The sequence below is a fragment of the Meleagris gallopavo genome, chromosome 6 (assembly GCF_000146605.3).
Source record: "Meleagris gallopavo isolate NT-WF06-2002-E0010 breed Aviagen turkey brand Nicholas breeding stock chromosome 6, Turkey_5.1, whole genome shotgun sequence".
Lineage (NCBI taxonomy): Eukaryota > Metazoa > Chordata > Aves > Galliformes > Phasianidae > Meleagris > Meleagris gallopavo.
The window spans coordinates 46,151,668-46,178,273 of record NC_015016.2 but is presented as its reverse complement, the minus strand read 5'-3'; the positions used below and the strand labels follow the sequence as shown (position 1 = coordinate 46,178,273).

The 26,606-nt window shown below is 39.6% G+C and overlaps 1 protein-coding gene across 1 annotated transcript in view; it reads left to right on the top strand.

Moving 5' to 3' along the window:
- Positions 1-26,606, top strand: part of BMPER (BMP binding endothelial regulator) — a 144,870-nt gene that overhangs the window by 72,471 nt on the left and 45,793 nt on the right. The window contains exons 8-13 of the mRNA XM_031554058.1: positions 2,050-2,149; positions 5,387-5,496; positions 6,125-6,265; positions 8,517-8,621; positions 13,970-14,015; positions 23,965-24,294. Coding sequence (XP_031409918.1) covers positions 2,050-2,149; positions 5,387-5,496; positions 6,125-6,265; positions 8,517-8,621; positions 13,970-14,015; positions 23,965-24,294 — 832 coding nt within the window. The remainder of the gene's footprint in view (positions 1-2,049; positions 2,150-5,386; positions 5,497-6,124; positions 6,266-8,516; positions 8,622-13,969; positions 14,016-23,964; positions 24,295-26,606) is intronic.

Here is a 26,606-nt window from a genome sequence, read left to right as displayed (position 1 = left end):
CAGCAATGAGCTAGAAAGTTGTTTTACTGTTAAAATTCTAGCAGCATTACAATTGGAATTGAGTGTAACAGTGGAGTAAGAAGAGGAATGAAACTGGACTTAGACAAAAGTTCTGTGCAGAGGAGGCACTGGTTCAGTTATCACTGCTGGCATAAAAGGGAGCTGTAAACAAAAGACAGAAATGAAGAAATAGTTCATATTTTTTACTCACTGTTTGTCCTGGGCATTTCATATATATATATGAATATATATATATATTTTTTTTTAAAGTCTATGCTACAGACTGCAAGGCAATGCCTCAGTATTTTGTAAGGCTGAGCTTTGATTCCATCTGTCAGAGAAGCAAGACTCTAGAACGTTTCTGTAGAGGCGTGAGATATGTGACTATTAAATACAGAAGCAGACTTGCAAGAGAAGATCTGCGATCACCTTGTTCTGGAGCACTGCTTTATCATCCCTGGTTGTATTCCTGATTGTGGCACCAGGCTGACTGCGGCCTATTTGCCCTCCTTCATTCACTGAGTTATCACCAGAGTCTGAACTTTGTCTTTTCTTAGCCTTTTTCCCTGAGCAGAATGACCTTGATATTTATTCTCTCATCCTGCACCTGTGTCTCTTCTCACAGAGATATTCCCAGAGCATCATAACTTCAGTGAAGAATTCATTTCATTTTGTCAAGTTTCTGGTCTGACCCTTAATTTAGAGCAGTCGTTTCAGTCTACAATAACCTCTGTGTTTCTGCATGCAGCAGTGAATGAATTATGAGCAGCCCTTAGCCATGTGCATTCAGGATGCTTTGGTAGCCCCACGGGACAGGTAGACTCCAGTGCCTGAAAACTTATTATAGAATGGGGGTACAGTCAGCATGTTGTTTTCTGTGTAATAGTGCGTATGTGGATTTACCCGTATGTAAAAGCTTTTATGTGATTCACTGAGGCCATTAGGAATGGAATGGCATATCATTTTAGGCACAGAGCTCTTCAAAATGAACAGGTTTTTCCATCTTTCCCTAGGGAGCTTCAAGACGCGTCCAGCATGTGTGTGGGAGGAGATTGTTCATAAGCTTTCCATCTCAGCATCCAGGAACACAAAGGTTATTGTTAGGATAAGTGTGGCTCTGAGTGATAAATGAGGCAGGGTGGCTAGATGAAAAAGACTGCCTGCTCTTGCTGAGGCAAATGCAAGCTGATTTCTGAAGTGTAATAACCTGGACATCTCTTACGAGCATTTGAAGCACGTTTTGATAGAGAGTCCTGAGTTGAATGTGGTATTCTCCAAACATGGTGAAGTATTTACGGAACACAGCAGAATGATGACGAAGATCTCTTCTGACTAACTGCAGTTAATCGTATAGAAATATCCTGTGCTTTTCTCTTTGCTGTTCTTTCTGTCTCTCTTTTCCCTGATATTTACTGGCTCATGAAGATGTATCTAGTACAGGTTATTTCTTTAATTTTTGCCACATTCATTCTGAAAATTTCATGTGCTCTCTTGATTTTTTTTTCAGTCCCCCAAAGAAAACAGGCCTTCTGGGTTTGCATGGTTGGATTGAGTGGCTAACAAAAAAATGTGCTTTCTTAAATTATTTTGGCTTATTTGGCTTCTGAGATCAGGGACATAGTGGAAGAACACCTGCTCTCTAGCTTCAGTACTTAATCCCCATTCCAGACAAGCCTATAAGGGTGTGGCACAAGAGGGGAGAAATAAAAATTGCTCAATAACTTTGTTGAGCATCCGGAAAGGTTCATGGATGGTGGTTTTATTCTTTTTTTTTTTTCCCCCACATCCAAACCAAGAAATAGTTGAAAAAATAGTGTCTATCTGTTACATTCATTTCTTGAGAGAATGAAAAAATCCAAGGTCACTGCAAGTGATGCAGGAAGTGCTAAAGGACAGTTGTACACATTCCACTTGCGTGTGATGCAAGAAGAAATTTCTTTTGGCAAAAAACTGCTTTGGCTAAAGCTTTTAACAGTCTGTGTGGGTGTGTCTACTTGATGTGTCATCTTGACATTTTGCTTTTTCCTAAATGAGCCTATTTTCCTTCAGGGTGGCAGGACCCAGTGCATCCAAGAAGTCTGCCCCATTCTCTCGTGTCCCCAGCACCTCAGTCACATTCCTGCAGGACAGTGTTGCCCCAAATGCTTAGGTGAGTGTTTATATTCCTAGCAATTTTGTAACTTATGTAATTTGTAATATGGTATGTTGGTAATACTGCTAATACTGGTAAATTCTGACAGGTGGAAGAAACAGAGTTGCTCTAATACACAGGCTTCAATATGTACTCAGGGTGTGCGTGTGCAGTTGTGATGGATGGCACTCAGCAAGCAGCTGCAGGAGAGCATTTGAGTGCATGCCAGTTGGCTTGCATAGAGAGACAGATATAGAGATGTTTCCCACCTTCATTACACGTTTTGTGAAGGAGGTTGAGGCGAAAGGAAACATTTCACTGGAATGCACCACAAAAGGAAAGGCCTCTCCCTCTCAGATTTTTGGTTAAGTGCGCATTTGCATTCTTGGCTTTGGGGAAATGCAGGTCAAAGAAAACTTCTGGGCTGAAATTGCGTTCTTAGAAGTTGTTGTCAGAGAGGCCAGAACCCAGGAATTTGCTTTATTGTTGCCTTCTTAAGGTGGAATCACAGTTTCAGCCAGGAATAGTTTCCCAACACATTTCAAAGGGGTAAGTCAGAAACCTCTGAGAAGGTTTAGTTCTTCTAAGCCGTGCCAAGAAGCGCAGCGATTTTTGAGAGCCCTTATTTGCTTGTGCCATTTCATCTGATTAGCAGGCTAACATTTCTCAGCATGTGACCCTCTATTTCATAAGCAAGGTTCACCATAAACAAGGATCTTACCACGTAAATTGGGTTTAATTTGGTCTGTGAGGTTATGAGTAAGCTTTTGCAAATTTTCAGGACTGCTAGTCACCAGTTCTTCAACAGAAACTCCTTAACATTTTGTCCAAATACTTACTACTGTCTCTGGTCTGTTTCTAGGGTTGCAATAAGAGTACGGAGAGCACTGGCCTTGAAGGCAGTGAGCTATAGAAAGTTCCAGTTTCTCAGAACAATTAACACTTTTGACTACTTGAAATAAGCCTGAATTTGCTTGCTTATTTACTAGTTGAGAAACGCTATAATTAAATACCTGCCCAGAACATTTAACCGCAGCACCAGAGAGAAATAGAGTAAGGAATGAAATAGAAGAACAGTTCAAATAGTGAGCTTCTGAGCTGCTTTTTTGGCCGAGGACACTTTTCCTTCTGCAAACTCCCCTTGTCCTCTCCACCTCATGTTTTTCCCAACAGAACCTTCCCCTCTTTGATCTGAGCGTTCAAAAGCCAGCTTTGATATTTGACTGTTTCATAGGGATTTTTGCACAGATTCTTCTTGTCTTTTTTCACTTAGAAATGTCTGAGTTTGCCAGTAACAATGATTTCCATTTTGTGCAGTCATCACATTAAGGTATGTCGGATACCTGTGAGTAGGTAATGTCTACTCACAGTGAAATGTTCAAAGTTCTGGAGCCAAAAGATGCATAGCAAAGGGCACAGCAGTAGGAAAAAAGTAATGTTTTTAGGGATACCAAGGTATGGCTTTTTAAGTATCATGTGCAAGACCTCCCTGCAATTGGATTTCTGATACTCAGCATAAATATGCTAGAAGAATGCAGTTGACTCCACTGAGACTCGAATTATTAGTTTAACTAGTGGTTATGAGCCAGCAAAGCTGACCAACCATTAAGCCAATATCTCCATCACCACATCTTTTTAAGGGATAAGTCCTTTGTCATTGTTTTTTTTACCAACTATTTGAACTGGGTTGGCCACCCAGAATTGTGTTGGGTGGTTTGCAAAGCATGGCAAGACAGCGTGAGAGAGAGCTTGACTTCTGCTCACTTGTTGATGTAAGTTATGAGATGGAAGTCCTGGCCCCACGTCGAGATTCAGATGTGTTGTTACAGATGGGGGTATGTCTTGGCTTTGCCTGTAAGTGGTGCATGGATGTGGAACAGCTCCTTTTAGGGCTACTGAGCATCCTCAACTGATTTCATATGTTTATGAACGTGAGAAATTAAGCCTTTGCTGAAGTATGCATATTTGGTAAAAGAGAAGTTGGTTGTGCATGCACAGATTAGTCCAAGGTACCTAACTTACAAGACAATACATTGAAATTGTCTAACTGAACAACAGCAATTATTTCTTAGCTTTTTAAAAAATAGTTATTTGCATATACATATTTGTGAAAGCTTAAGGCTAATCCAATGGATTCTGCTTACCCTTCAGTCCACTTATTTCTTGGAGGAAGCTTTTTCTTTTAAGCTGCTCTGCTTTTATCAGGACTTATTGGAAAAGAAAGGGATTACAAATTGGAACACAGGGACAAACTTCAGCTATCCCAGCTGCCAAGATTTGGCAGTTCAGGAGCTAGACTATTGGGCTAGCACTTAATGACTTATATTTACTTATAGTGCCCGCTTACAACCTTGGAACTGATGGCCTGTTTAAGATCAGACCTGAGAAATGATAAGCTGGGAGACTGGCAGCCACTTCTAAGAGAACTTATTAGTCAGCTGCCACCAAAAGTAAACAGGAAAAGATATTCTAAACCAGAAAGATAAGTATAGCGATTACAGAGTTTTTTGTAAAGACCCCATAGTTATCTATCATATTGATCACGTGTTCCAAGTTTGATCTTGAAGTGTTTGTAGATTTGCAGGACTTCAGGAAGCATTTGGTATTGATGTTATCTTCCTTGCATAGTGCTCTAAGCAGTGCCTCGCTTTCATGCAACTTTTTTTTGTGTACTGGAAAGTATTTTTTTGTTGTTTCATTCTTGTAAACTATGCAGATGCCTGTATTTCTTGCAACAATGTCTAAACATTGTACACTAGGCTATTTCAATAAGACTGGGCAGCATATATGATTTTTTTTGCATCAGTGTCACTGGATTGGTTTAGTTTGGCTGCTGTGAACCCCTGAGGCAGATATGCTAAAACCAGTTTAGGCTGCTTTATTTGATAAGTTATTACATTAAGTTAAAGGCTGTTTAAACTAGTTTAAATGTACAAACCCTAAGAGTTTGAGTGCTTACTTTTTATTCATGTAGTTGCACTGTGTACTTAATGATGAAGAAAGATTTTTCCAATATAAACATGTCATAAATCATATTAATATTCCCTCCCACAGTAAAATTGTATAGATGAGTGTGTGCTAGAAGAACAGAGAACTGTTAAAAGTACATATTTTCTCATACCAACATGGAAACACACAGCAAATGACATATTGCAGATGAATTTGGTCTAGTGACAATAAGCCCTACTATTTTTGTTGTCAGTGAGGCATCTCCTCAACCACATTCTGTTTCTGTTATTGTTTATTTATATTCAGGACAGAGGAAAGTGTTTGACCTCCCATTTGGAAGCTGTCTCTTTCATAGCAATGTGTATGATAATGGATCTTCATTTATTTATGACAACTGTACAATGTGTACATGCAAGGTAAGTCCACAGTGCTTTGGTATTGCGTGCTGGTTGTCTGACTTGGCAATAGTTTGTAAGGCTGTGGAACTGTAAGCCCTGATAGGGTTCTGCTTTGGCATCTTGTGTGGTCCTTGAGAGTCGGGTCTGAAGAGCTCTTGCAATTGTGCTAGGAAAGTTTGAAAAGCTACTGAGTGCCTCAGTTTAGACATGATGCCTATCATTGTGATGCGAAATAAAGTTACCCAGATTATATGACCTTCTTTGAGTTTGCATTACACTGCAAGACGAGTTAACTCACTACATGGTGAGCTAACAGATGGCTGCTAAAGGGAAGTGATTATTGTATATAGTTGATCTAGCATGACCATGATTACATGCGCTTTTGCACCTATCCAGGGACAAAGTCAAGTGTTGCCAGATCAGAGTCAAGATTTTGCAGGTAAACAGAGTGCTTCACAGACCATAAAAGATTCCATTAATCCAATAAATTATTTTTGTTTTCTCTGAGCTGACTTATCCAAAGCAATTGAGCTCTTAGCTTGCTTGGATGCGATGGCTGAGCAAGCAGAAATGTTTTGATAAGGATGCACAGGAGCAGAAACACCCAGGTGATGGTTTAATGATTTCCTGTTATCCTTTTACCCAGGATTCAACAGTGATATGTAAGAAGAGGTGCTTGCTTTCTGGAGAATGCAATAAAAACCAAGACCACTGCTGCAAGGAATGTGTTTCCTACATCGCTCCTGAAGAAATGAAAGTGTGCAAGTTTGGCAATAAGATATTCCAGGTACAGTTTCAGGTGTGGTTCAAAAATAGATGCTGAAACAACACAGGCTTACTGTAAGTTAGTGTCGTGATTTGCTTTTTAGCAGAATTCTCACCATCATTTTAGATGACAGAACAGCTCAAAGGCAAAGCACAACAAAATTTGCCAGCTGCTATTTTTTTTTTTTTAAATTCAGAGTCTCTGCAGATTCTGCTGATATGCAGCAATTAAGACTAGTTCCTTGTTGTGATGTGTGTCTCTCCCAGCTTCTGTTTCAGGACAAGTAATGCATTTTTAGTATGGATTTTTTTATGTTGTGCTTTCCCAAGCAAATGCTGATATTATGGATATTTTTGGGAGATATGTAGGCTTCATCTGCTGAGGCAGACTCTTCCACAGCTGAGCAATAGGAGCTGTGCAAAGTTCATCTTGACTGAAAGTTACTCATTGAAATGTCACAGCTCTGCTGAGGACAGCACCTCTGACATCTCGTATTGGGATAGCCATATAATAACAGTTACCTACTGCGCTCTCACTCAATGTTTTCAAATCACAGGGGATACTCTGCAAAACACTTCTCATGTCACTGAGACCCCGTATGTTTTTCCAAGTGGTGCAGTTTTTTTTAACGCTGTGTCAGAAAAAGGTTTTGTCACCTTATGGGCCATCTGTGAATTAAGAGCCCCTTGAATCAGATCAAATGTTAAATCCCATGTGAATACTTCGTTTGCTCAGCCAGAATTGCTTCCCTATTTTTTTCCATCTTTTGTGTACATAGCTGAAGTGTTTATTCTGGAAATTACATGTGAACCTACTGTACACTGAGACTATACTGGATCTGATTGGAACCTTCACACTGGTACTATTGTGCTTCAAGAACAAGTGCCTGCTTCTTAGGCACCCAGATAAAAACAGTCTGTTTCTCGTGAAGATCTTATTATATTACTAAGCATTATATTGAGTAAGAAAAAAATAGAGGCAGTACATCTATTTGTTGCCCTGTATAAGAAAAGATAGATCTGGTGTAGCTCAGTTGAAGTTAATGGCCTCGTACTAGTAGAGTGGGCACAGGTTCACTGGGAGACTGGGCAGTCAGAACTGTGTTCCCTCCTGTGCAAAAATGGCCGTGAAACAAAAGTCACGGCAGCTGTGTTCAGTTAGTTGTGAAATATTCTGATACCGTAGCAGATGCTTGGAGAGTGGTCAATAGAAGTGCACCAGAATGCATGCTGCCTCAGAAACATGAGGCAATCTTAACATGGCGGGGACATACAGGACAGTGGACAGACAGCCTTTAGCTGTGCATGTTGCACTGAGTAAATTGGACTCCTTGGCACTTTGGATATCGTCTATTTTTCTCTCTGGTCGGAATGTCGTGTTGAGGTGGGTGCATAATTGTTCACAGCTGTTTGGTTGGACTGCCTGTTCTCTGTTCCTGTCAGGTCTATCCTCACCCTTTCTTCACAGAGGTCCAGCAAACAGAAAACATACACATTTTGGCTCTAAGCAGACTAGCACAAGACTGTAAGTGGGTGAGACAGAATGTTTTAGGAACCACACTTGGCAAATGAAGCGCTATGGAGAAATGAGCCAGGGCAGTTCCACAAACAGTCTTTCCCAAGTAAGTGAGGATAAGACCATATTTTGTTCTGCACCTAATACTTCAAGAGCTGTAGACTCTTACCTGCTATGCGTTTGAGGAGTTCAGTCCTGTATCTCTTCTAAACATTTTCAGATGTTTAACAGATCAAGTGTCTATGAAAGTGATGTAAGTAATCTAAATTAGAATTCATTATTCAACCATTCCTGCCTTAAGTCAAACTGATGCTGCATCTGGAAATAAATTCACTATATGCTGACATCATAATCAAATACTTTCACACTCAACAACTTAAAGACATCACTCAACCAAATGAATCAGGTTTTTTCTAATTATGTCAGCTTAAATGAAAACTTGTGGGAGGTGTGATTATATCTTAGATTCATACTGAAGAGAAAACAATGCAAATGATCAGGATGCTGGAAAGTGCCAATGTGATTTGGTTAGCTTTGGAAAAATGTTGGATCTGGAGGGCTGAAGGGAAGAACGCCTCTCTGAATTTGATCTTTGTCTTTAATACAACTGGATGTGGACAGATAACTCAAAATAATATAGACAAAACAATGACATAATGCCAACAGGGGAACTTATCCCTTCTTGTGCAACGATACGTTGCTGAAATAGCTTCCTGTTGCCCCCCCAACTGATACTAGATCATGTTCCCTCTTGCAGGATGGAGAGATGTGGTCCTCTGTGAACTGCACCATCTGTGCTTGTGTGAAAGGCAAGACAGAGTGTCGCAAGAAGCAATGCGTTCCAGTCAGCAGCTGTCCTCATGTGAGTTTTTTTTAAAAAAGCGTGGCTTTCTTCTCTGCTTTTCACCACCATTATGTTTGTCAGTGCTTCTAGGAAGTGTGTGCACAGCACTGGGGCACGTAGATTGGGAAAGTAGAGATTTTTTGGCATATTAATTTAGGCTGGTGTTTTCCAAGTGTGCTATTGCTACTCTGGATAAGAGCTTCTCGCCTCTGTCTTTGCTCTGCAGACTGTGTTCCTTTTCTCCTCCTTACTTTGTCTCAAGTATCTGGAATACAATATCTCTTTCACTTATATTATGTAGCTTTGTAGAGTGGTGAGATGACTGTGAACATAGATTCATCTTGCAGATGTTAAGCATCAAAAGCTAGTACTTCCTTTTTGTAGTGCATATGAGGCTTGAAACTTGGTTAGACAGGTAAATTAAATGAAATAAAATTTCAAACTATGCCACTTTGTCTGAAGTTTCAGCCTGAAAAAAAATTATTTGAATGTCTGAAGTGAACCCAGAGTGTGGTGCAATTATGCCTTACTTAACTGCTTCAAAAATTAGCATATGAAACCTTGAGGTAAAATCAGCTTTTGTTTCTTGGATTTCTGTCACTGACAAAGTACTTTGTTTTAATGGCCCAAGCTTTCAGAAGAGGGAGCTCTAAATAGCACCTCATGTAAGGTCAGATCTTTGAACAGAGCTGCAGAAGTGAGAGCCAAGTGGTTAGCATTATACCTTCTCAGTGTTTCCCTCTCCATCCTGGAAGCCAGTCGGGAAAATGTGAGTCACAGACACCTAGGTATAAAATTTTAAATGACAAACTTTAGTTTGTAAAATTTTATATGTGTGAACTTTTGACAGCCAGAAGCTGTGGTAGAATAAAATGCCTGTACCACAGTGCTCCTGTTTCTGCTGTGCCAGTGAGGAGTGATGTTTGTATCCTCAGGAGAGCGGACAGTCTTCCTGTCACTCTGGTGCTCACTGCATAGGGTAGTTTTGTTAATAGGCCTCATACGAGATACTGCACATGGGAAATAGGGGAAAAAAAAGAAAAAAAAAGGGGGACTCTTCTTCTGGGAGCCAGATGAGGCCCGTGGTGATCAGGCTTCCTCGCTTTTCACAGCATAAGCAGGAGGTGAGAGCTTGGACCCTTCCGGTCTCCTCAAATTCTTTGTTATTGACCCTGGCACATACTACATCTCATTTATATTTTCCCCATGCAAGATGCATTTCAAACATTCAAGATGTTTCTGAGATCAAATAACTAGTTTGACAGAATATAATTCTTAAGTGAAATAAACCACTTCAGCGCTACCCAATATGAATTATAGCATTGAGATAATCAACTGAAGTGGCTTCTGTGAATGAATTCACTGTTCGTGAACAAGTTAGTGAAAACAGTGCTGGGTAAAAATTCATCATCTGCAGTCCTGTGGGACCATAACTGACTGATGTGCAAACTGACTGGTGTACCAACCAGCTGATATGTGAACTGTTCCAAGGTTAATGCAAACCCCTTAACTGCACTAAACCTCTGAGTTGATTCTTCAGACAAGGCTCAGCTCCTCGGGGCTAAAAGATCAGATTAAGTTATCCTGAAGAGCCTTCCCTCTAGCATCTAACCAGTCACCCTGTTCCCTCTCTTAAAATGGAGCCCATACCAAGCTGCGTGTGAAACCACCCTCCTCCACAGATACAAGCTATGTTTCTGCTCTTTCAATCTAAAAATTGGAAAGACAAGCAAGAGAAGGAATGTAAACTCCAGAGTGAGATTTATTTTCCTATTGCAAATAGATACCACCTCAAGTAATTTTAAGGCAAATAATGTATGCTCATGGATGTAAATCTTTCACTTTTCATCTGTGCTACGCTCTCTTTGAGGTATACTGTCAGAAATCTATAAACATTAATTAAACACACCATATTAATCAAGATAAAGATCTTTTGGTGATTTTGATACTGAAAGTATTGATATCATGAATATAGGGTTATGCCGCTGTCTCTGAAAACTGTACGGGTATGAACTCCATTTTTTTTTTCCTCTCTTCCCAATATTTCTGGTAGTAAGCAGTCTCTATTGGCTGCTGAAGGCTGCTGTGGAGTAAAATGCTGTTTACTGCCCCTTAGGGTGTCAGTCTACATACAGTTATCTCATGAAAATTACATTAGGATACACACGACTGAGTGTGAAAGGATTGAAGATTCACAAAGCAGCTTACAACATTGTTTCTGGACTTAAATGTTTTTTGTTTCTTTATTCCTTTGTTTTTGTGATGGAGTATTATTTAATTTATCAACATAGTTTTTAGTCAATTATTTCTTGAAAGGATAAGTTTCAAAGTGACGTTTCAGCAGAAATTCCTAGTACTGTGCCATCACATCATTATTTGTTCTATTGGTGGCAGGCTGCCATATTTTAAGAGACTGTTTCTGCCACTTCTTTAATTTTCTTCATAGAGCTAGGCACATTTTTTCATTGCTTTTATTCTTCTCTTTTTGAAATGTTTAATTCTGTATCAGTAATTACAGGAAGCTTTTTTCTTAGCTTCTTTTATCCGCAGCAGGGACAATATCTCTCTTGCAAATTCAATTGCTCCTGTCATTGTAAAATCAGTCCTTGGGCTTTTAGTGAGCCCTGTGGCTTGTGGTTACTGTTTCTGGCTTTCTGGCAGTTGATTTTATGTTGATCTTTCCTCTCAGTTACCTCGAGCATCAGTCTGCAAAGTGGTGCATGCTAGACCCCATTCAACACTATTAAGCATGTGTCCAGTCTTGCTGAAGGTCCTCCATGTGTGCTTAAACACATGCTTAAATGCCATATAGAAATGGAATCATCTCAACATTTGGCAAGACTGAATTTCAGACATCCATTAGACCTTTTCTTACCTAATTATTATTCACTTGCCTTAGTCCTGCTCCAGCCTCCTGCTTTCTTTGTGCCATCTTCCTTCTATTATCATGATTATCTATTTCCTCCTTGCCTCTTTTCCTTGTGCCTTTGCATTCCCTGCTAATAATGCCTGCTTGTGGAAATGGTCACTGGTCACAGATGTCTCTTTTTGTACTTCTGGAGGAGAGCCTGTTGAATTTTACAGCACACAACCTTTTCTGATGCCCAGAGCTCAAAAGTTAATAGAATTAAATTCATGACATGTGAAGATATTTGCAGAGTTTAATTTTGATGGTAAATTTTGAACCCATGAACTTGAAGAGAGTTGAAAATTTATTCAGAACATGTTCTCCCATCTTTAACACAGGCAGCGTTTAATGTTAGACACATCTGTTATTATTACAAACAAAAAGTTGCTGTTTTTACTCTAGTGCCAAATGAGGCACAAAAAACAACAGCTGTTGCTATTGCACAACCAAATAACCCCTCAATTAGTCCTGACTTAGAGGAAAAAAACCAAAACCTCAGACATAAAATTGAAAACCTCATAAAAAAGAAGAAAAATCCCAGAAAACAAATAGACTCAAATGTGGTCTGCTTATAAATATTCATAGGGAAAAATGGGATCACATCTCTTAGCCCACTCCTAAGGGAACCCTCAATGCTAACGAACTCTTGCAGCACATGTTAGCAATAACGGGTTTCCTTATTCTACAAGACAAAAACAGGATCACAGGCCAACATGGTGGCTCAAGTAACCAGCCTCAGCAGGCTGCCTTGGAGATTCCAATTTCACTTGAATTTTTGCCACTTCCAGCTTGGCTGATGATTTCGACTCTTTTATTGAAACAGAGGTAAGGCTACGGTGTGCAGCGTGTGGCGTTCAGCTGCATGTCTTCCTTTTGTACAAATAAATGCTGCCCAGCTCTGTACTTCTGTGCAGTTTTACTGGTTCTTTCTTAAAAGGATTTTGAGGTAGCAGGTGCTTGATAGGTCTTCTCCTTGCAGCCTGGTCCTCAGTTTTCTTTGCTCTGGGGCCTGGTGGTCACAGAAAGGTCTAAGCATTGCCTACACGCTAGTGAAACTCAAATCTATTTCATTTCTCAAGACCAGACATGCCTAAAATCCATTCTTTGGATTTTCACACACTCAAGATCAACCTTACGCTGAACTTTTATGCCCTGATGATGACGATGAGCTCAAGCACACTCATTACCTGGAGCTCATTTCTCCCCATGCATAGTGTCAAAGCTTGGCAGCGTTTTTGGCAGAAAGCAATGTAGGTAGCACTATGGCTTGCAGTCTAGGTTCTGCTTCCCATCTCCGCCTGGACTTGCCACCCCTTCCTTGTGGGCATTTCTCTACTGCTGAGTGTGTTTGGAACAAAGGATATTGCAGCTCCATTTGTTCCCTCTTACTGGCCACTCCTTGCTTGCATGCTTAGTGGAGAACAGGACCAGTGGCCGCACAAAGGGGACTTTCTGTGTTCAACTACAATTCTACTATCGGACTGAAGTGTTGGTGCTTGGGAACAGCACAACTCCATATGCCTCTTCCTTCTCCTTACGAGAATGTGGGTGAGCTCCAATATCACCATTAGTTCTGTTACAACCCCTGCCAGTTTTTGCTTGGAAAAACATATCATTCAGTCTGAAATTTTCCAGGCCTATCCTCTGACTTGGTGGTAAGCTTTTGGGAATTTAAGTAAAATCAGAGAGAACATCTTTTAATTTGAGGATAACTGAAAAAGAGAATGAATTTATGTACAAAGAAGCATGATTCCTACTTCTAGCCAGCCTTGTATAAGACACAACTATAAATAAAACTGTCATGGGCAAAGCAGTGAGTAAATACTTGAGACTTTCGTCCATGATCCTGTGATTAGACTAAATTTTTTATTTTTAGATGTTGCATGTCTTTGGATATATGCTCATTTACTTCATCAGGCAACTTGGTCTGAGATTGCTAATATAATCTGGTAAGAGGTACCATGGGATTTACCCATGAAAGAAATCTGGCCAAACTAGATATCTACTAGTGCCTCCTTCCTTCATTTCTGTCAAAAAATGAATGATCTGGGGGCATGGGAGAGTGCTGGGGTGTGGAGGGCTGCAGATTGCATAAGTGTCCATAAGTACATTAGGAAATATGTGTTTTGGATGTGGGAAAAGGTGGTGATCTTGGTAACTAAACAATTAGTCTGCTTTTAGATATCTGTGAATACATGAGCCCAAAGTTCTCTCACACTCTCTAAAGAGAAAACTGGTAACAGAGAAGTCTTTTAGTATTCCATTTCTAATAAGACTGCCAGGAAGCTTTTTGAATAGTTCTGTCTGTTTTTAGCACCTGATATTTGAAGCTGTAACCAGGGCATTGAGTTCAAACACAACTTAAACTATTTTCAAAAGCTTATCCAGCCTTACAAAATAACACAGTCATTGCTCCAAAAGCTCTTTCATTAAATCGGCCTGTCTTTCTCCCAATTAGGGTAAAATCCTGAACAGAAAAGGATGCTGTCCTATTTGCACTGAAAGTAAGTTCTTTCTTCACATTTTTAAAAATCTTTTCTATTATTTTAAAAATATATATATATATATATAGTAGAAATGTTTGCTTTCTGCCTTCTTTTTATAGATCTTCTTTTTAAGGGGCAGGTGACTCTTTCTGGCTTGTTTCTTATAAGTCTATGAATTTGAAATAAAATGCCCCAAAAAAGGAATCTATTTCTTTTTTTTTTTTTTTCCCCAAATGACAATATTTGTGCTAAATCTGAGGCATTGCTCTTTGAAGGACATGCTTGGCCTGTGAAATTTGTGGGTAATTAAATAAACAATGTATACAAAGTTGTACTTCTTAGGACTGGGTGACTTTTATACCTGTAAATAACAACCCCATTGTGCAAGAGAGGGGAAGCAGTCAAAGTGTATATATAATTCAATAGCTTTGCATAACAGCAATGGAAAGTGCCGGAGGAAGCTGTTCTTTTATCTTGTGATGTTTAACTCAACCACCACCATTTTAATTCCTTTACTCTTCACTTCAGGAATAATCATCTTTCCATATCCCTTGCAATCTTTCCTAGCTAGCAAATCCTACATGCACAAATATTTACCCTTAAGATTATCCTATTTAAATCAACATGGAGGCCTGTCTTCACTGAAGTTATCAGGATACAATTATGTATTTCCTTCAGGATGTGTTTAAGTATTTTTCTAAATAGGAACTGAATGTTAAAGTGGGGCTCTATGATTTAGGAGCTTAGGTTTTTTTTTAAACAGAATGTTTCCTATTTTTTTTTTTGTCTAAAGTTAAATTGTTTTTACTGATGTACTCATTTCTGGATAGAACATAAAACAGACAAATTCTATAAATTACTACTTTTTTCCCCACTCTTCATTAATTGCTTCTGAATATGTAACTTGTAATAAAATCTAGTTTTGGATTCTTCAGTATCAAAATGAAGTGAAATACAAATGTCAAACTCAAAAAGTCTTGAAATAAAGAATACCAAGAAGGAGAAATGAAAAATTGAACTGACTAGCAGCTGAGTTTATGTATGCTCAGTTTCAAGGGTGAAGACATTTCTCTATCACTCTGCTTGAACATGACATGTTATTAGTGTCCTGAATTTATTGATCGCTGTCTTGCGTCTGCTCTTACATTTCAGTCTCATTTAGCCTTTCTGATGTGCTCTTTTGTAATACGAGCAGTTTACTTTTAGAAAGAGGTAAATAGTGGGGCCATCCATTCCCTCGAAGTGCTGAAGGTCCTCTGTTGTAAGTGGTTATGAAGAAGGCGTTTCCTTCTAGCAGAAATCCTGCTAGAGAACGATAATTTGTGACAACTGTTTCATGGGGGAAGCAAGCAAAAAAATGTTTGTTAAAGGTAAAAATACCTCATATAGGAGCCAGATCACCTTAGGCTCAGAACTTCTTGATGATATAAGAGAGTGGTTGTGCCTTTAAGACATGAAATTAAGGGGAGAGTATCAGCAGCCAGCAGACTATGTTACATTTACATTCCTATTATGAATGAAGTGGCAGATGTTTGATCTTAGTTTAAAAAGCAGTCTTTTTTTTTTCTCTCCACAAACAAGTGTGCAGAGAGAATTCTAGGGATACCATGGGAATTTGGACTCTTGATTCAGCAGCTGTTAGAGCATCTCCCCCAGTTCAAATGCATGGGTCCACTGTGTGAGGAAGCAGTAAACCTTCCTGAAATCTGGAAAGTCTCTAGTACAAAGAAATTGACAAGTCCAGTTATTTGTGAGTTTTTGACAGTTGAAGGTCTGCAGCCAGCCTCCTCCTTCAGCACCAGACTGAGACTATGATATTCAGCCAGGGGTTTCGAACTACCAGGAATGGAGATGCCACAACCTTTCTGGGTAGCCTTCTCCACAGTTTGACCCATCTCATGGTAAAATTTTATTCTTTATGTCAAGCTGGAATCTCCCTTATTCCAAATTATGCCGTCTGTTTCTTGTCCTTCTGCTGTGCAGCTCCATTAAGAGCTTGGCTCCATCTTCTCAGTAACCTACATGCAGGTACAGTAAGATTACTCTTGGTTCTCCCAAAGCTTTCAGACTAAACAACCCTGTTCTCTTAGCCTCTCCTTATGGGTCTACATTGCACTGGCTCTGTGTATGGCTGGGAGGCGAAGTGACTGTCCTGCAGTGATATGTTCCTCTGTTGCACGTGAAATGGATCCTTTTTTGGAGAGGTGTCTCACTATGGGCACATTTAGCATTTGGAGGAGGACAAATGCTGATTTGATTCTAAGGCTTTATGATTAAAAGTAATTCCAATTAGTTAATGTAATCAAAGACTTTAAATACCTACTCTTGTATAGCACCAGTAGCCATTAGCATTCTAACAGCTGCCATTTGCAAGGAATTAATTCCACCTTTGTGCCAGAAGTGCTGTAAATCTCATCATAGCATTTTGACAGGTAAAATCATAAGTGCTTCAGTGATGATCACAATCGCAGTCCAGTTGTTAGAAACTTTGCCAATTCAACCTATTCCTGATAAGATGCAGATGCATAGCCCTTTCCCCCACCCACCCACTCATACTGATCCTCTCTCCACATGTTGACACACCAGACATATTTGTTGGTCCAGAAGATATTAATTTTCCAAAGTAAAAACAACATAGGAGGTACGAGAACATACTGTACATAGGAGAGCTCTGAGTACAGTTTAAATGCAGCCAATTTCTACGAAGTGGGTCAAAAACAGTCACGTTGTTAAAGGATACATTTTAAACTGGAAAAAAAAAAAATCAAAGGATTATTTTTCAAAGCAGTTTGTTGCAGAAAGAAAAAGTACCTTGTCTCCTAAAGGACTAGGGAGTCCCTTTTGTCTGCTGTTGCTGAAGTTAACTGTGGTTGGTTTTGGCATGTTGCTCCTTAAGCTCCATGGCTGGTGTACAGTTATCACTAATTAAACACAGTGGTCATACCAGTGGAAAATTCAACAGTTTAGTTTATTCTGCTGTAAAAATGTAATGAAATGTACTCTTTTGGACTTGATTTAGAAAAATCACCACTGACGTCAATTCCATAAATTAGTAATCCTGTGTTAGAGCAAGGTCATTTTCATATTAAAAAAAGAAAACACTAAGCCTGAACTCAAGTAATATTAACAGACTGCCCTCAGAGCAAGCTGGGAATTTGCAATGGAGACTAAATCTTTGTTCTTGACATTGAAGAATTGATAGCCTTTGCTGAAATTACAGCATGTAGTAATGCTTCCTACTGTGACTGTGCAGATATATTTTAATCATTATCAATACCTCTAACACAGTCATACCTGAGTCGTTGTTAGGTCTTGTGGATAAGGATTTTTTCAAAGAGTACCGCAGTCATCTAGATTTAGTGGGACGTATGATTAATTTTGTAGTAAAGACTTTTTTTTTGGTGGGGAGGCAAAAACTTTTGTTCACCAATCATTCAGCATCTTTGTAAATTGACATATAGCACTGAGCCAAACTCAAGGCATTTGGATCCAGCCAACCAACCTTAGGACTAAAAGGTTGGTACTTTCACCTGCTGCTGTGTGCAGATCCTTTATATTTGCATTTATAGAAATACTAAAAAATTGATGACTCTTCAAAACAACAGCAAAAGATTAAAAAAGAAAAAAGATAGCTTTGTAGGTATCTATGACAGCAGGAATCAGAACTAAAGGATCACAAAGTCTGATGGTCCTGTTTCCTGTTATTTCCTTGCCATAGAGAAATACATCAACAAAAAGACTGCAATTGCTCATTCATACTGGAATGCTGTTCATGACTTAGCTCCTCAGTCATTTCAGCTGTGATGGCCTACTGTATAAATATGTATTTGAACAAATTGGAATAGATATTTTATTTATGAAATAGACCATAAAGACGCCTGTGGATTTTTTGACACCACACCTTGTAATGTGTATTATATCAAGCTGCACTATGCAACAGTTATGAGGAAAGTACTCTAAGGCTACGCATTTTTTAAAGAAAAGCTAATGAAATTCTATTATGTGTGTTCTGTAGCTAACTTTCAGAAGTTAATAATGTGTTCTGTTTGATTTAGGGCTTAATTCAGCGTATGGACTAATTGCATTCAAAGTTTCATTTCATTTTTAAAAAGCTGGGATCTTTTTTGAATTATAGATGTGCAACCAGAACAGTCCTACACTGGTAAACTTCTATTTTTTCCTCCTTCTCCGCACTTAGAAAATGTCCAAAACAATTTTAGTTATAATTTAAAGTGTATTTTTCTTGGCCACTCTTAACTAGCTACAAGCCCAGAAGAGTGTGACCAGACATCTGGACATCTTGGACTTCAATTGACTGCTCTGATGTCCTGAAAAAATAAAACAAGCTATTCCATGAGCACCAGAGCTAACAGCCCGGTTTCCTATGGATTTGTGTCCCATTTCCTTTATACCCTAACAAATAATAAACCGAGCTAGAGACAATATATCCTGTGGCTGTTCTGGAGCTAAAAATGTGCTAATTGGCCAGCCAATATGCTCATGCTCTTTGGCCGGTCAGGATGTGTGTGCTGACTGTCTGTCTGGCCTCAACTAAACAGTCTATATATAATTCAGCCTTTTCATAAAGGCCATATACCACCTTGGGGGTAGGGGCATTAGCCTGAAGGCACATAGGTACTTTTTAGCAACCTGTTATTTCAGTAAGTGATTCTTAACTTTACTCAGCATACTATTTACTTGAACTTGAGCATCTCTCTGTTAATTTTTGTTTTAAATTGGCCAAAACCGGTTGTGATTTCATTAACTTTCTTTCCTATTTAAGAGAGTATGTTAAACCTCAAGGAATGCTAAAATGTTCTTTTTCACTGCTGGTTCTTTTTCAGCTTCTTTTTTTTTTTCTTTTTTGTTCAGATAAATGTGTTTTCAAACCCTGTGCTCCTTGCATACAATTACCTTCCCAGTTAGTTACCTTTCCTAATGAAAGTCAGTATTTCATTTGAATTGGGTGCATGATTTGTAACATGCAAGGAGAGCTGGCCAAGAGTTTCACGATATTCGCTTTAGCACCTAAATGCTATTATTACGAGTTTGCAAGAAAGCTATAGATCCTTAGGTGGGAACTAGGCAAACTGTGTGAGTTACATGTGAAGACCATCAAATGTAAGAGCATGCAGTCCATATTTTGTTGTTTAAAAAAGAAACAAACGTGAAAACTGTCTTGTTCCAGAAGTTTATTCAAAAGCCAAGGGTTTTGAAAATTGATTTGGGCACCGAAATGTGGGATTTCCAAAAGGCATTTACAGGTGTTTGCAGCCAGCTTCTAATAGTGTTTAATCAGAGTTGAGTGCCTTAATTGTGTAAGGTGCTTGGGAAATCACAGCTCTTTGTGCATAGCTCTGTGGTGCTTTTAAAGATCTCTGTCTTTCAGGGAAAGGAACATGGGTATATTTGCCTTCATATAAATACGCATGTGTAGATGAGCAGAAGATACTGAAGTTGAGAAATGCCAGGTTTAAAACAAGCAAGAGACAGTAGTTTTTCAGGCACTGTGCCAAAGGATGTTGTGGATGCTAAAAATGTTTCTGGGTCAAAAAGAGACTGGACAAATTCATGGAAAAGAAGTCTATCAAAGGCTACCAAATAAAGACAAACCCTGTCTAGCTCAGAAAGTCCCTAAGCTGAAAATAGTTGGAGGCTGACACAGTCTTAGGGGAGCATCTTATATTATTGCCCTTTTCTAACTGTACCCTAGACATCTGATAGAGACCAGGAGTATCTGCAATAAGCTGGCAAGAAGTTACAGTAGGGAAAGGGATTTGCATCCACAACTCTCTGCTTCAGTAGCACAAGTCACACTGCCATGTTGGGAAGCATAGATTTGGCAATGCAGTGATACTCTCCAATCACTACATCTCATCTCAACAGAGAAGAAATTCACACATGACACTAAGTAGAGAACAAGTGTTTGCAATACATTTCAAAACCAGCCATGCATAAAGGCCTTTTTTATTTCCAAAAGAAAACAAAAAAACAATAATAAAAAACAGAAACAAAGAAATCATAAAACGTGATGTGATTGAAACTCTCTCAAAAGGTAAACAAGTCAAAACCTAAAAATTGGTGGAACACTTTTATGTTGCCTGCCTTTTGCAGTCTTGTTATACCCTGTATTAAGATTTCTTTCAAGGCCAGACAGTTCTTCTTATTTTCAGTGCCCGAGTTATCACGCACACTCTTGCAGGGTGTGGGTTTATTTTTTAAGACACCCAGAATTTTAGTAGTCCTTTCAAGAATGTTTTATACAGTGATATCAGAGAATCAATTATTCGGGCTGTTTTTAGGTAGATTTTCCTTTCCCCACTTCCTTGGTTATTAAAGAAAACAGCAATGTTTGGATCAGGCATACAGCTATCCAATCCAAAATACATTCTTTTTTATTTTAACTGCACTGTATCAAGTTGACATATGACGTGCCACGATGTAACATAACATAAAACAACATTACTCTGCATAACACATTAGAAATTAAAAATAAATATTTCCTTTGGATCCCATTGGTACTATCAATTTTACTTGCACATCTCTGAATTATGTTTGTTCCTCTCTCATTTTTGCTTTTTAGCTACTTTCATAGGTGAAGAACTGCCCTCTCTCCCCCAACATGTGGGATAGCAATGTGTATAACATCTCTACATTCTCGGCCTCTAAAAATGCAAACAAAAAACAGTTCTCATCACTGAAATTTTCACTGGTGTTTGGGCTCATTTTTTGTTGATAGTTTCCTTGCTTTTAGAACAGTTTTCATTATATTTAAAGAAAAATTAAAACCTGGAAAAATGAAATAGAATCTGAGCAGGTAGTAAAATGTATCTTAATATTCATCATGCAGTATAATTGCATGAATACATAAGGAAATCAGAAAACTTATTTGTATGATTTAGTGGCAGTAGTCAGACATTCTCTGTATAAAACCAGGAGATTTTTTCCTGTTGGTGAAAAGTACACTGGTGATTAAAAACTCTATTGTTTCTTTCATTTGAAGTTTGCAAAAAATAATCGTGGATAAATATCAATTAATCGTTTTGTGGACTTTGGAAAGCAGTTACTGATATCCTTATTGTTGGCAATGGGAAAAGGAGATTCACAAAAGCGCATGTTTCTTAAAAGCACATTCAGGCATCTTGGTTTTCTGGCACTGCTTAAAGTCCTTAGGCCCTGACTTCCATAGCAGTTGATCAAATGTGATTCATCAGTGACCTGGATGAAGGGATAGAGTGCATCCTCAGCAAGTTTGATGATGCTATGAAGCTAGGAGGAATGGCTGATGCACCAAATGGCTGTGTTGCCATTCAGAGAGACCTGCTGAAGAGAGACAGGCTGAAGAGTTGGGCAGAGAGAAACCTTCTGGGGTTCTACGAGGCCAAGTGTGCAGTCCTACACCAGGGGAGGAATAACTGCATTCATCAGTACAGTTTAGGGGCTGACCTGCAGGAAAGAAGCTTTGATGAGAAGGATCTAGGTGTCCTGGTGGACAACAGGTTGGCTATGAGCCAGCAGTGTGCCCTGGTGGCCAAGAAGGCCAATGGTATCCTGAGGTGCATAAAAAAAAGCATCTCCTCTTGTGGAGATGTTCAAAGCTCACTTTGACACTTTTCTGTGCAATCTAGTCTGTGGAACCTGCTTTAGCAGGAGATTTGGACTAGGTGATCTCCAGAGATTCCTTTTAACCCCTATGATTCTGTGATTTTGAATTCAAGCGGACCTGTCAACATAATGTGCTTGAGAAATCACAACTTCTGGTCCCTGGTTATGAAACATAGTAAAGAGGCATACTAATGCCAAGAATGGCTTAACTGAAGACTTACTGAAAAAAAAGAATGGATGTGGCAAGTTAAAAGTTCATTACAAATGTTACCCAGGTACCGCTTCTGTGATAGTACTGCACTGTGAGGTGGGGAAGACTGGGGTAAGACTTTTAAGACCTTGCAGTATGGGTCATTAAGAGCTGCAGGAGCTAGTGATGGGATTCATGTTACTCCTGCTCTATGAAAACAGGGTATATATGTATCAGAAATAATGTAGGTATAGGTGATTCTGCATTACAGCTGGAAAAAGGAAAGGTAATGTTTCCTGGGGCCCCCTTCATTCACATCTTCTATACATATCCCTGCACAGCCTTTAACTGAAGCTAGTGAAAACATCAGAAACAATACAGCTCCTTTAGCACAGCACTGTGCCTAGGCTAAATAGGCTGACTGAGAAAGGTATATTGCTTAGTCAGAACTACATTACACTCCATCATAGAAATTCTGTGCTTCTTCTCCATAACATGCTTCCTTTCTTTGTAGGTTTGAATTTTCCCTTTTTGTTTTAGCTGCCTTTTCAGAGAAGACATTGTATGATAATTTTTTTCAGCTAAGAAATAGCATTCTCTGTTATTCTCCATTCCCCTAGGCTGCTGGCTTTTGTTTTGTTTTGTTTTTTTGATTGATGCTGTTCTCAGCTGTCTGATTACTGAGTCACATTTTCTTAGTGTATCAAGCTGTCCCCCTAAAACAGGCATCATCTTTCAATAGCAGCCTAAGCCCATGAGTATTCAGCTGGCAGCAGCAGTGTGCTTTTCTCTGTCCTGAGATTCCTTCTTCCAGGAACAGCGGCAGTGAGATGTGGTTAGGACCTATTGTTATACCCAAAGGAGAAATGCAAATTGCTGCTCTCCTCAACTGCTAAGCAATTCAATCAATTGCTGGATAACTGCAGGGTAACTCAGAATTGTTGATGCGAGTGTGGACAAGTTCTGCCTTTGAGAACTGTGACTTCTCTTGACCAGCATAGAACTGCAAGCATCAATAAGACATCTCCCTCTAATTGTAAAAATGCACATAACTAGCAGAGACACTCTGCCCTTAGATAGTCATTGCGTCATGCTATTCATGTACTGCTGGCTTTTGTTGCGAGGACAATAACCGCTAAAAGTCAGTTTTGTATAAATAACATGTGACAGTTTGTAGTATTAAAAAAGTATGTGTATAGTAAATGGTGATTGCATTTCCTCAGTGATAATTTTCAGCAACTTAATAATGGTACTAGAGAAGATTTAGAAAAAATATGAATACACCTATTTTATATATTTATACATGTGCCTATATGAAATATGGACAGAACTGGGTCCTGCTGAAGTGGCTTGATGGCTTTTAACTTTGAAGAATCACTCTTGCCTAACCTGGGACATTCAAACTAAAACCTCAAAAATGTACAGGTGATATTTTGAATTCTACTTCTGTGATTGGATTAGGGTTTGCTCCCAGACAAAACTTAAGGGTGAAAGTTCATTCTGGTTGAATTTGATTGAAAGGAATGCCTCCAGCTAAGCTCTCGGAGCAGATAGCAGAACAATACAGGCTCCTTTGGAGAGCAACTTCCCACATATTAAAATGCATGTCCAAAACTAGTGAGATGAGAGACTTTCTACTTGTGTTTGTTTCTCTCTGTCAGTAAGAAAGAAACTGGATAATTTGGTCAGAGTAGACACTTCATGCTTGGAAAGCTGGAATGAAGTTGGAAGGCTCCCATCACACATGTCCAGGAATACATGGGCTCTGCAAGACCCTGGGCTCTGCCTGCTCTGATACTGTGAATGAGGCTTGCATTTTTGGCAATGAAGCTGAACAGTCTCCCAGGGCACTGCAACAACCTCTGCTGTCCAGGTGGCACATTATGCTTAAGGGATTAAGATTTGTCTTTGGTTCCTATCTACAGGTTAACTTTCTCATGGTGTCCCAAGGATTGATTGGCATTTAGTTTTCACTTGCTTTGGGAAAGATTTCTGCTAAAACCGTGAGGCTTATACTTTTCAGATAAATGTATTCCTATTGGTCCTCAGAAAAATCTACCCTGTAGGGCAGAAAGATTAGTTGAGAGCAGCATCCTTTAAGTTCTTATCAACTGCTTTTTTCAAGCTTTGATTGATCCTGATATAGCACTTTTGTTTCTCACTCACCTGCAGAGCCTGGAGTTTGCACTGTGTTTGGAGACCCTCACTACAACACTTTTGATGGACGGACATTTAACTTTCAGGGAACATGTCAGTACGTTTTGACGAAAGACTGCTCCTCCTCTGCCTCGCCCTTCCAGGTGCTGGTGAAAAACGATGCCCGTCGGACCCGTTCTTTCTCCTGGACAAAGTCAGTGGACCTTGTGTTGGGCAGAAGCACCATCAGCCTCCAGCAGCACCTCACAGTGAAGTGGAATGGGACCCGTATCTCACTACCCTGCGAGACACCACAATTTCAGATCGATTTGGATGGTTATTTGCTGAAAGTGACAACCAAAGCAGGTAGGGCAACTGTGTGTATGTCTTCTAGAAAAACTTCTCAAATGCAACAAGAACAGTAACTGGTATAAAACCATAACAATGGCAATAAATATATTAATTAGAGATCTGAGTAACCCAAGTACTTGATAATTCTTTCAAAACTCTTTCAGCCTACAAGCAGACAGAAATGCAGCTGTGAGTGAAGCCTTTGCAGAACACTTCCTAGACTATATTTCATTCTACAGTTGACAATTAGCTACCTGCGTAGATAAATGTGTCGTGATTTTCACTTCCAGTAACTAGAGTGGTTTGTTCAGTGTAATCATTTAAAGAAGACTTGGGTACTGAACTTGAAGTTTTACTACTTGATTTTGTGGATGACACTAAGTTAAGTGGAGCTGTTGAATCGCTTAAGAGCAGAGAGGCCTTGCTGAGATATCTTGTGAGGGCTGGGCAGTTTCCAAGTACATGAAACCGTACAAGAGTTAGAGCCAAATTCTGCTTCTGGGGTGCGGCAGCCCAGGACAGAAGTACAGATTTGGGGACAAGAGGCAGGAGAGCCCCTCCATGGAAAGGGATCTGGGGGTTCTGGATGACAGCAAGTTGAATCTGAGTCAGCAGCGTGCCTGGCAGCCCAAAGGGCCAACCATACCCAGGGTTGGTGCATCAGGGTCACACTGCCAGCTGGGCAAAAGAAGGGCTTGTCCCGCTGTGCTGTGCGGCTTCATCCTGAGCATTGCACGTAGTTTGGGCACCATAGTCTAAGAAGTACGTAAAACTGTTAGAGAACATCCAAAGGAGGGCTATGAAGGTTGGGAAGGGTCTAGAGGGCAAGGTGTGTGAGAAGTGACTGAGGTCCCTTGGTTAGCTCAGCCATGAGCAGAGGAGCTGAGGGAAGGCCTGATGGTGGCTGCAGCTCCTCACAGGGAGCGGAGGGCAGCGCTGAGCTCTGCTCTTTGGTGACAGCAGCAGGGCCTGATGGTGACAGCAGCAGGGCCCGAGGGAACAGCATGGAGTTGTTTCAGGGGAGGATCAGGCTGGGGGTTAGGAACAGGTTTTTCACCATGACCAGTGGTCATAGCACCAGGCTGCTGGAATTGAACTCAGTGATCCTTGTGGCTCTCCTAACTTGGGATATTTTGTGATTCTGTGTTTCTCTAATACTTACGGCTAAGACCAGAGATGTAATCAGTCCTTTAACATTCATTTTTTTTTACTGCTGCAGCAACATACCTTGCAGTCTAAGTGAGAGATACGTGGAAAATCATAGTTACTAATGGTTGGATTAGGTTTAAGTTGTCAAATTATGGAAACGTTTTACTGAGGCTACCCACTAAAATGGACATCCTCGTTTGAAAACCAAGGCTTAATTTGCTGTTTAATGCTATTGTTCTGTGCTTGCTTTGTGTTTGGGTAAGAGTCTCTCCAAGTGGAACAAACTTCATAGCCTCAGAAGCAAAAGGGAATGAGAAACTTCGAGAATTTGGCACATTTTTTTGTAGAAAAAGGAGGGAAGATAGCAGATTCCCAAGTCCTTAGAGACGTAAAGAATACATTTATTGTCAAAATTCTAAACCAGAGGACTTACATTTGTTTTGATAAACTATTTTGAGCTATAGTACGCTCGCATAGATAAATACTGAGTGGAAGCTAAGAATTTCCTCATTAGCATGTGTTAGGTAGCGCTGTAGTCCTGGGAGATTTCACTTAAACAGTGAAGTACTGTTTCAGTGAGAATACTATTTACTGTTAATTCAATTAAATGCCATGTGCAAACAGTGAAACCAGTCTTTCTTATAGAGTTGCACGGTCACAAGCATGAAGCATAGTCATACTCATTATCTAGAGTCTTTTTTTTTTTCAAGGGGTACACTAGCACCCACTGTTGAACTGAGAATTTAGACACCTGTTCATATATCCCCTCGAAATGTAAGTCTGTATAATGTGGATCCCAGCTCTGGGTTCATTCCTAAAAGTGGCAGTGTAGATTTTTGTGGCTGTCTGTAAAATGCACACAAGTTGACCATTATTCACAACTTCTAATTAAAAGCATCTTGAGGGTTTCTCTTTGCAGCCAGCTGAACACTATGAATACTGGCGATGTGGATTTCATTAGCCAACCACAGGCCACGGAAAAGTTTTCAGTTGAAGATGAATGACAGCTAATCCCGCTGCTATTCCATTTGTCTTTGGTGCAAGCCTAATAAATGACTGCACACATCCTTGTCCATGTGTTGGCAGAGGGAGTGCAAACATGGCATATGACAACATACCAAACACTGTGTAATCACTGCAAATTATAGTCTAAATAATTCCTCCCCTTAACAGTGAAG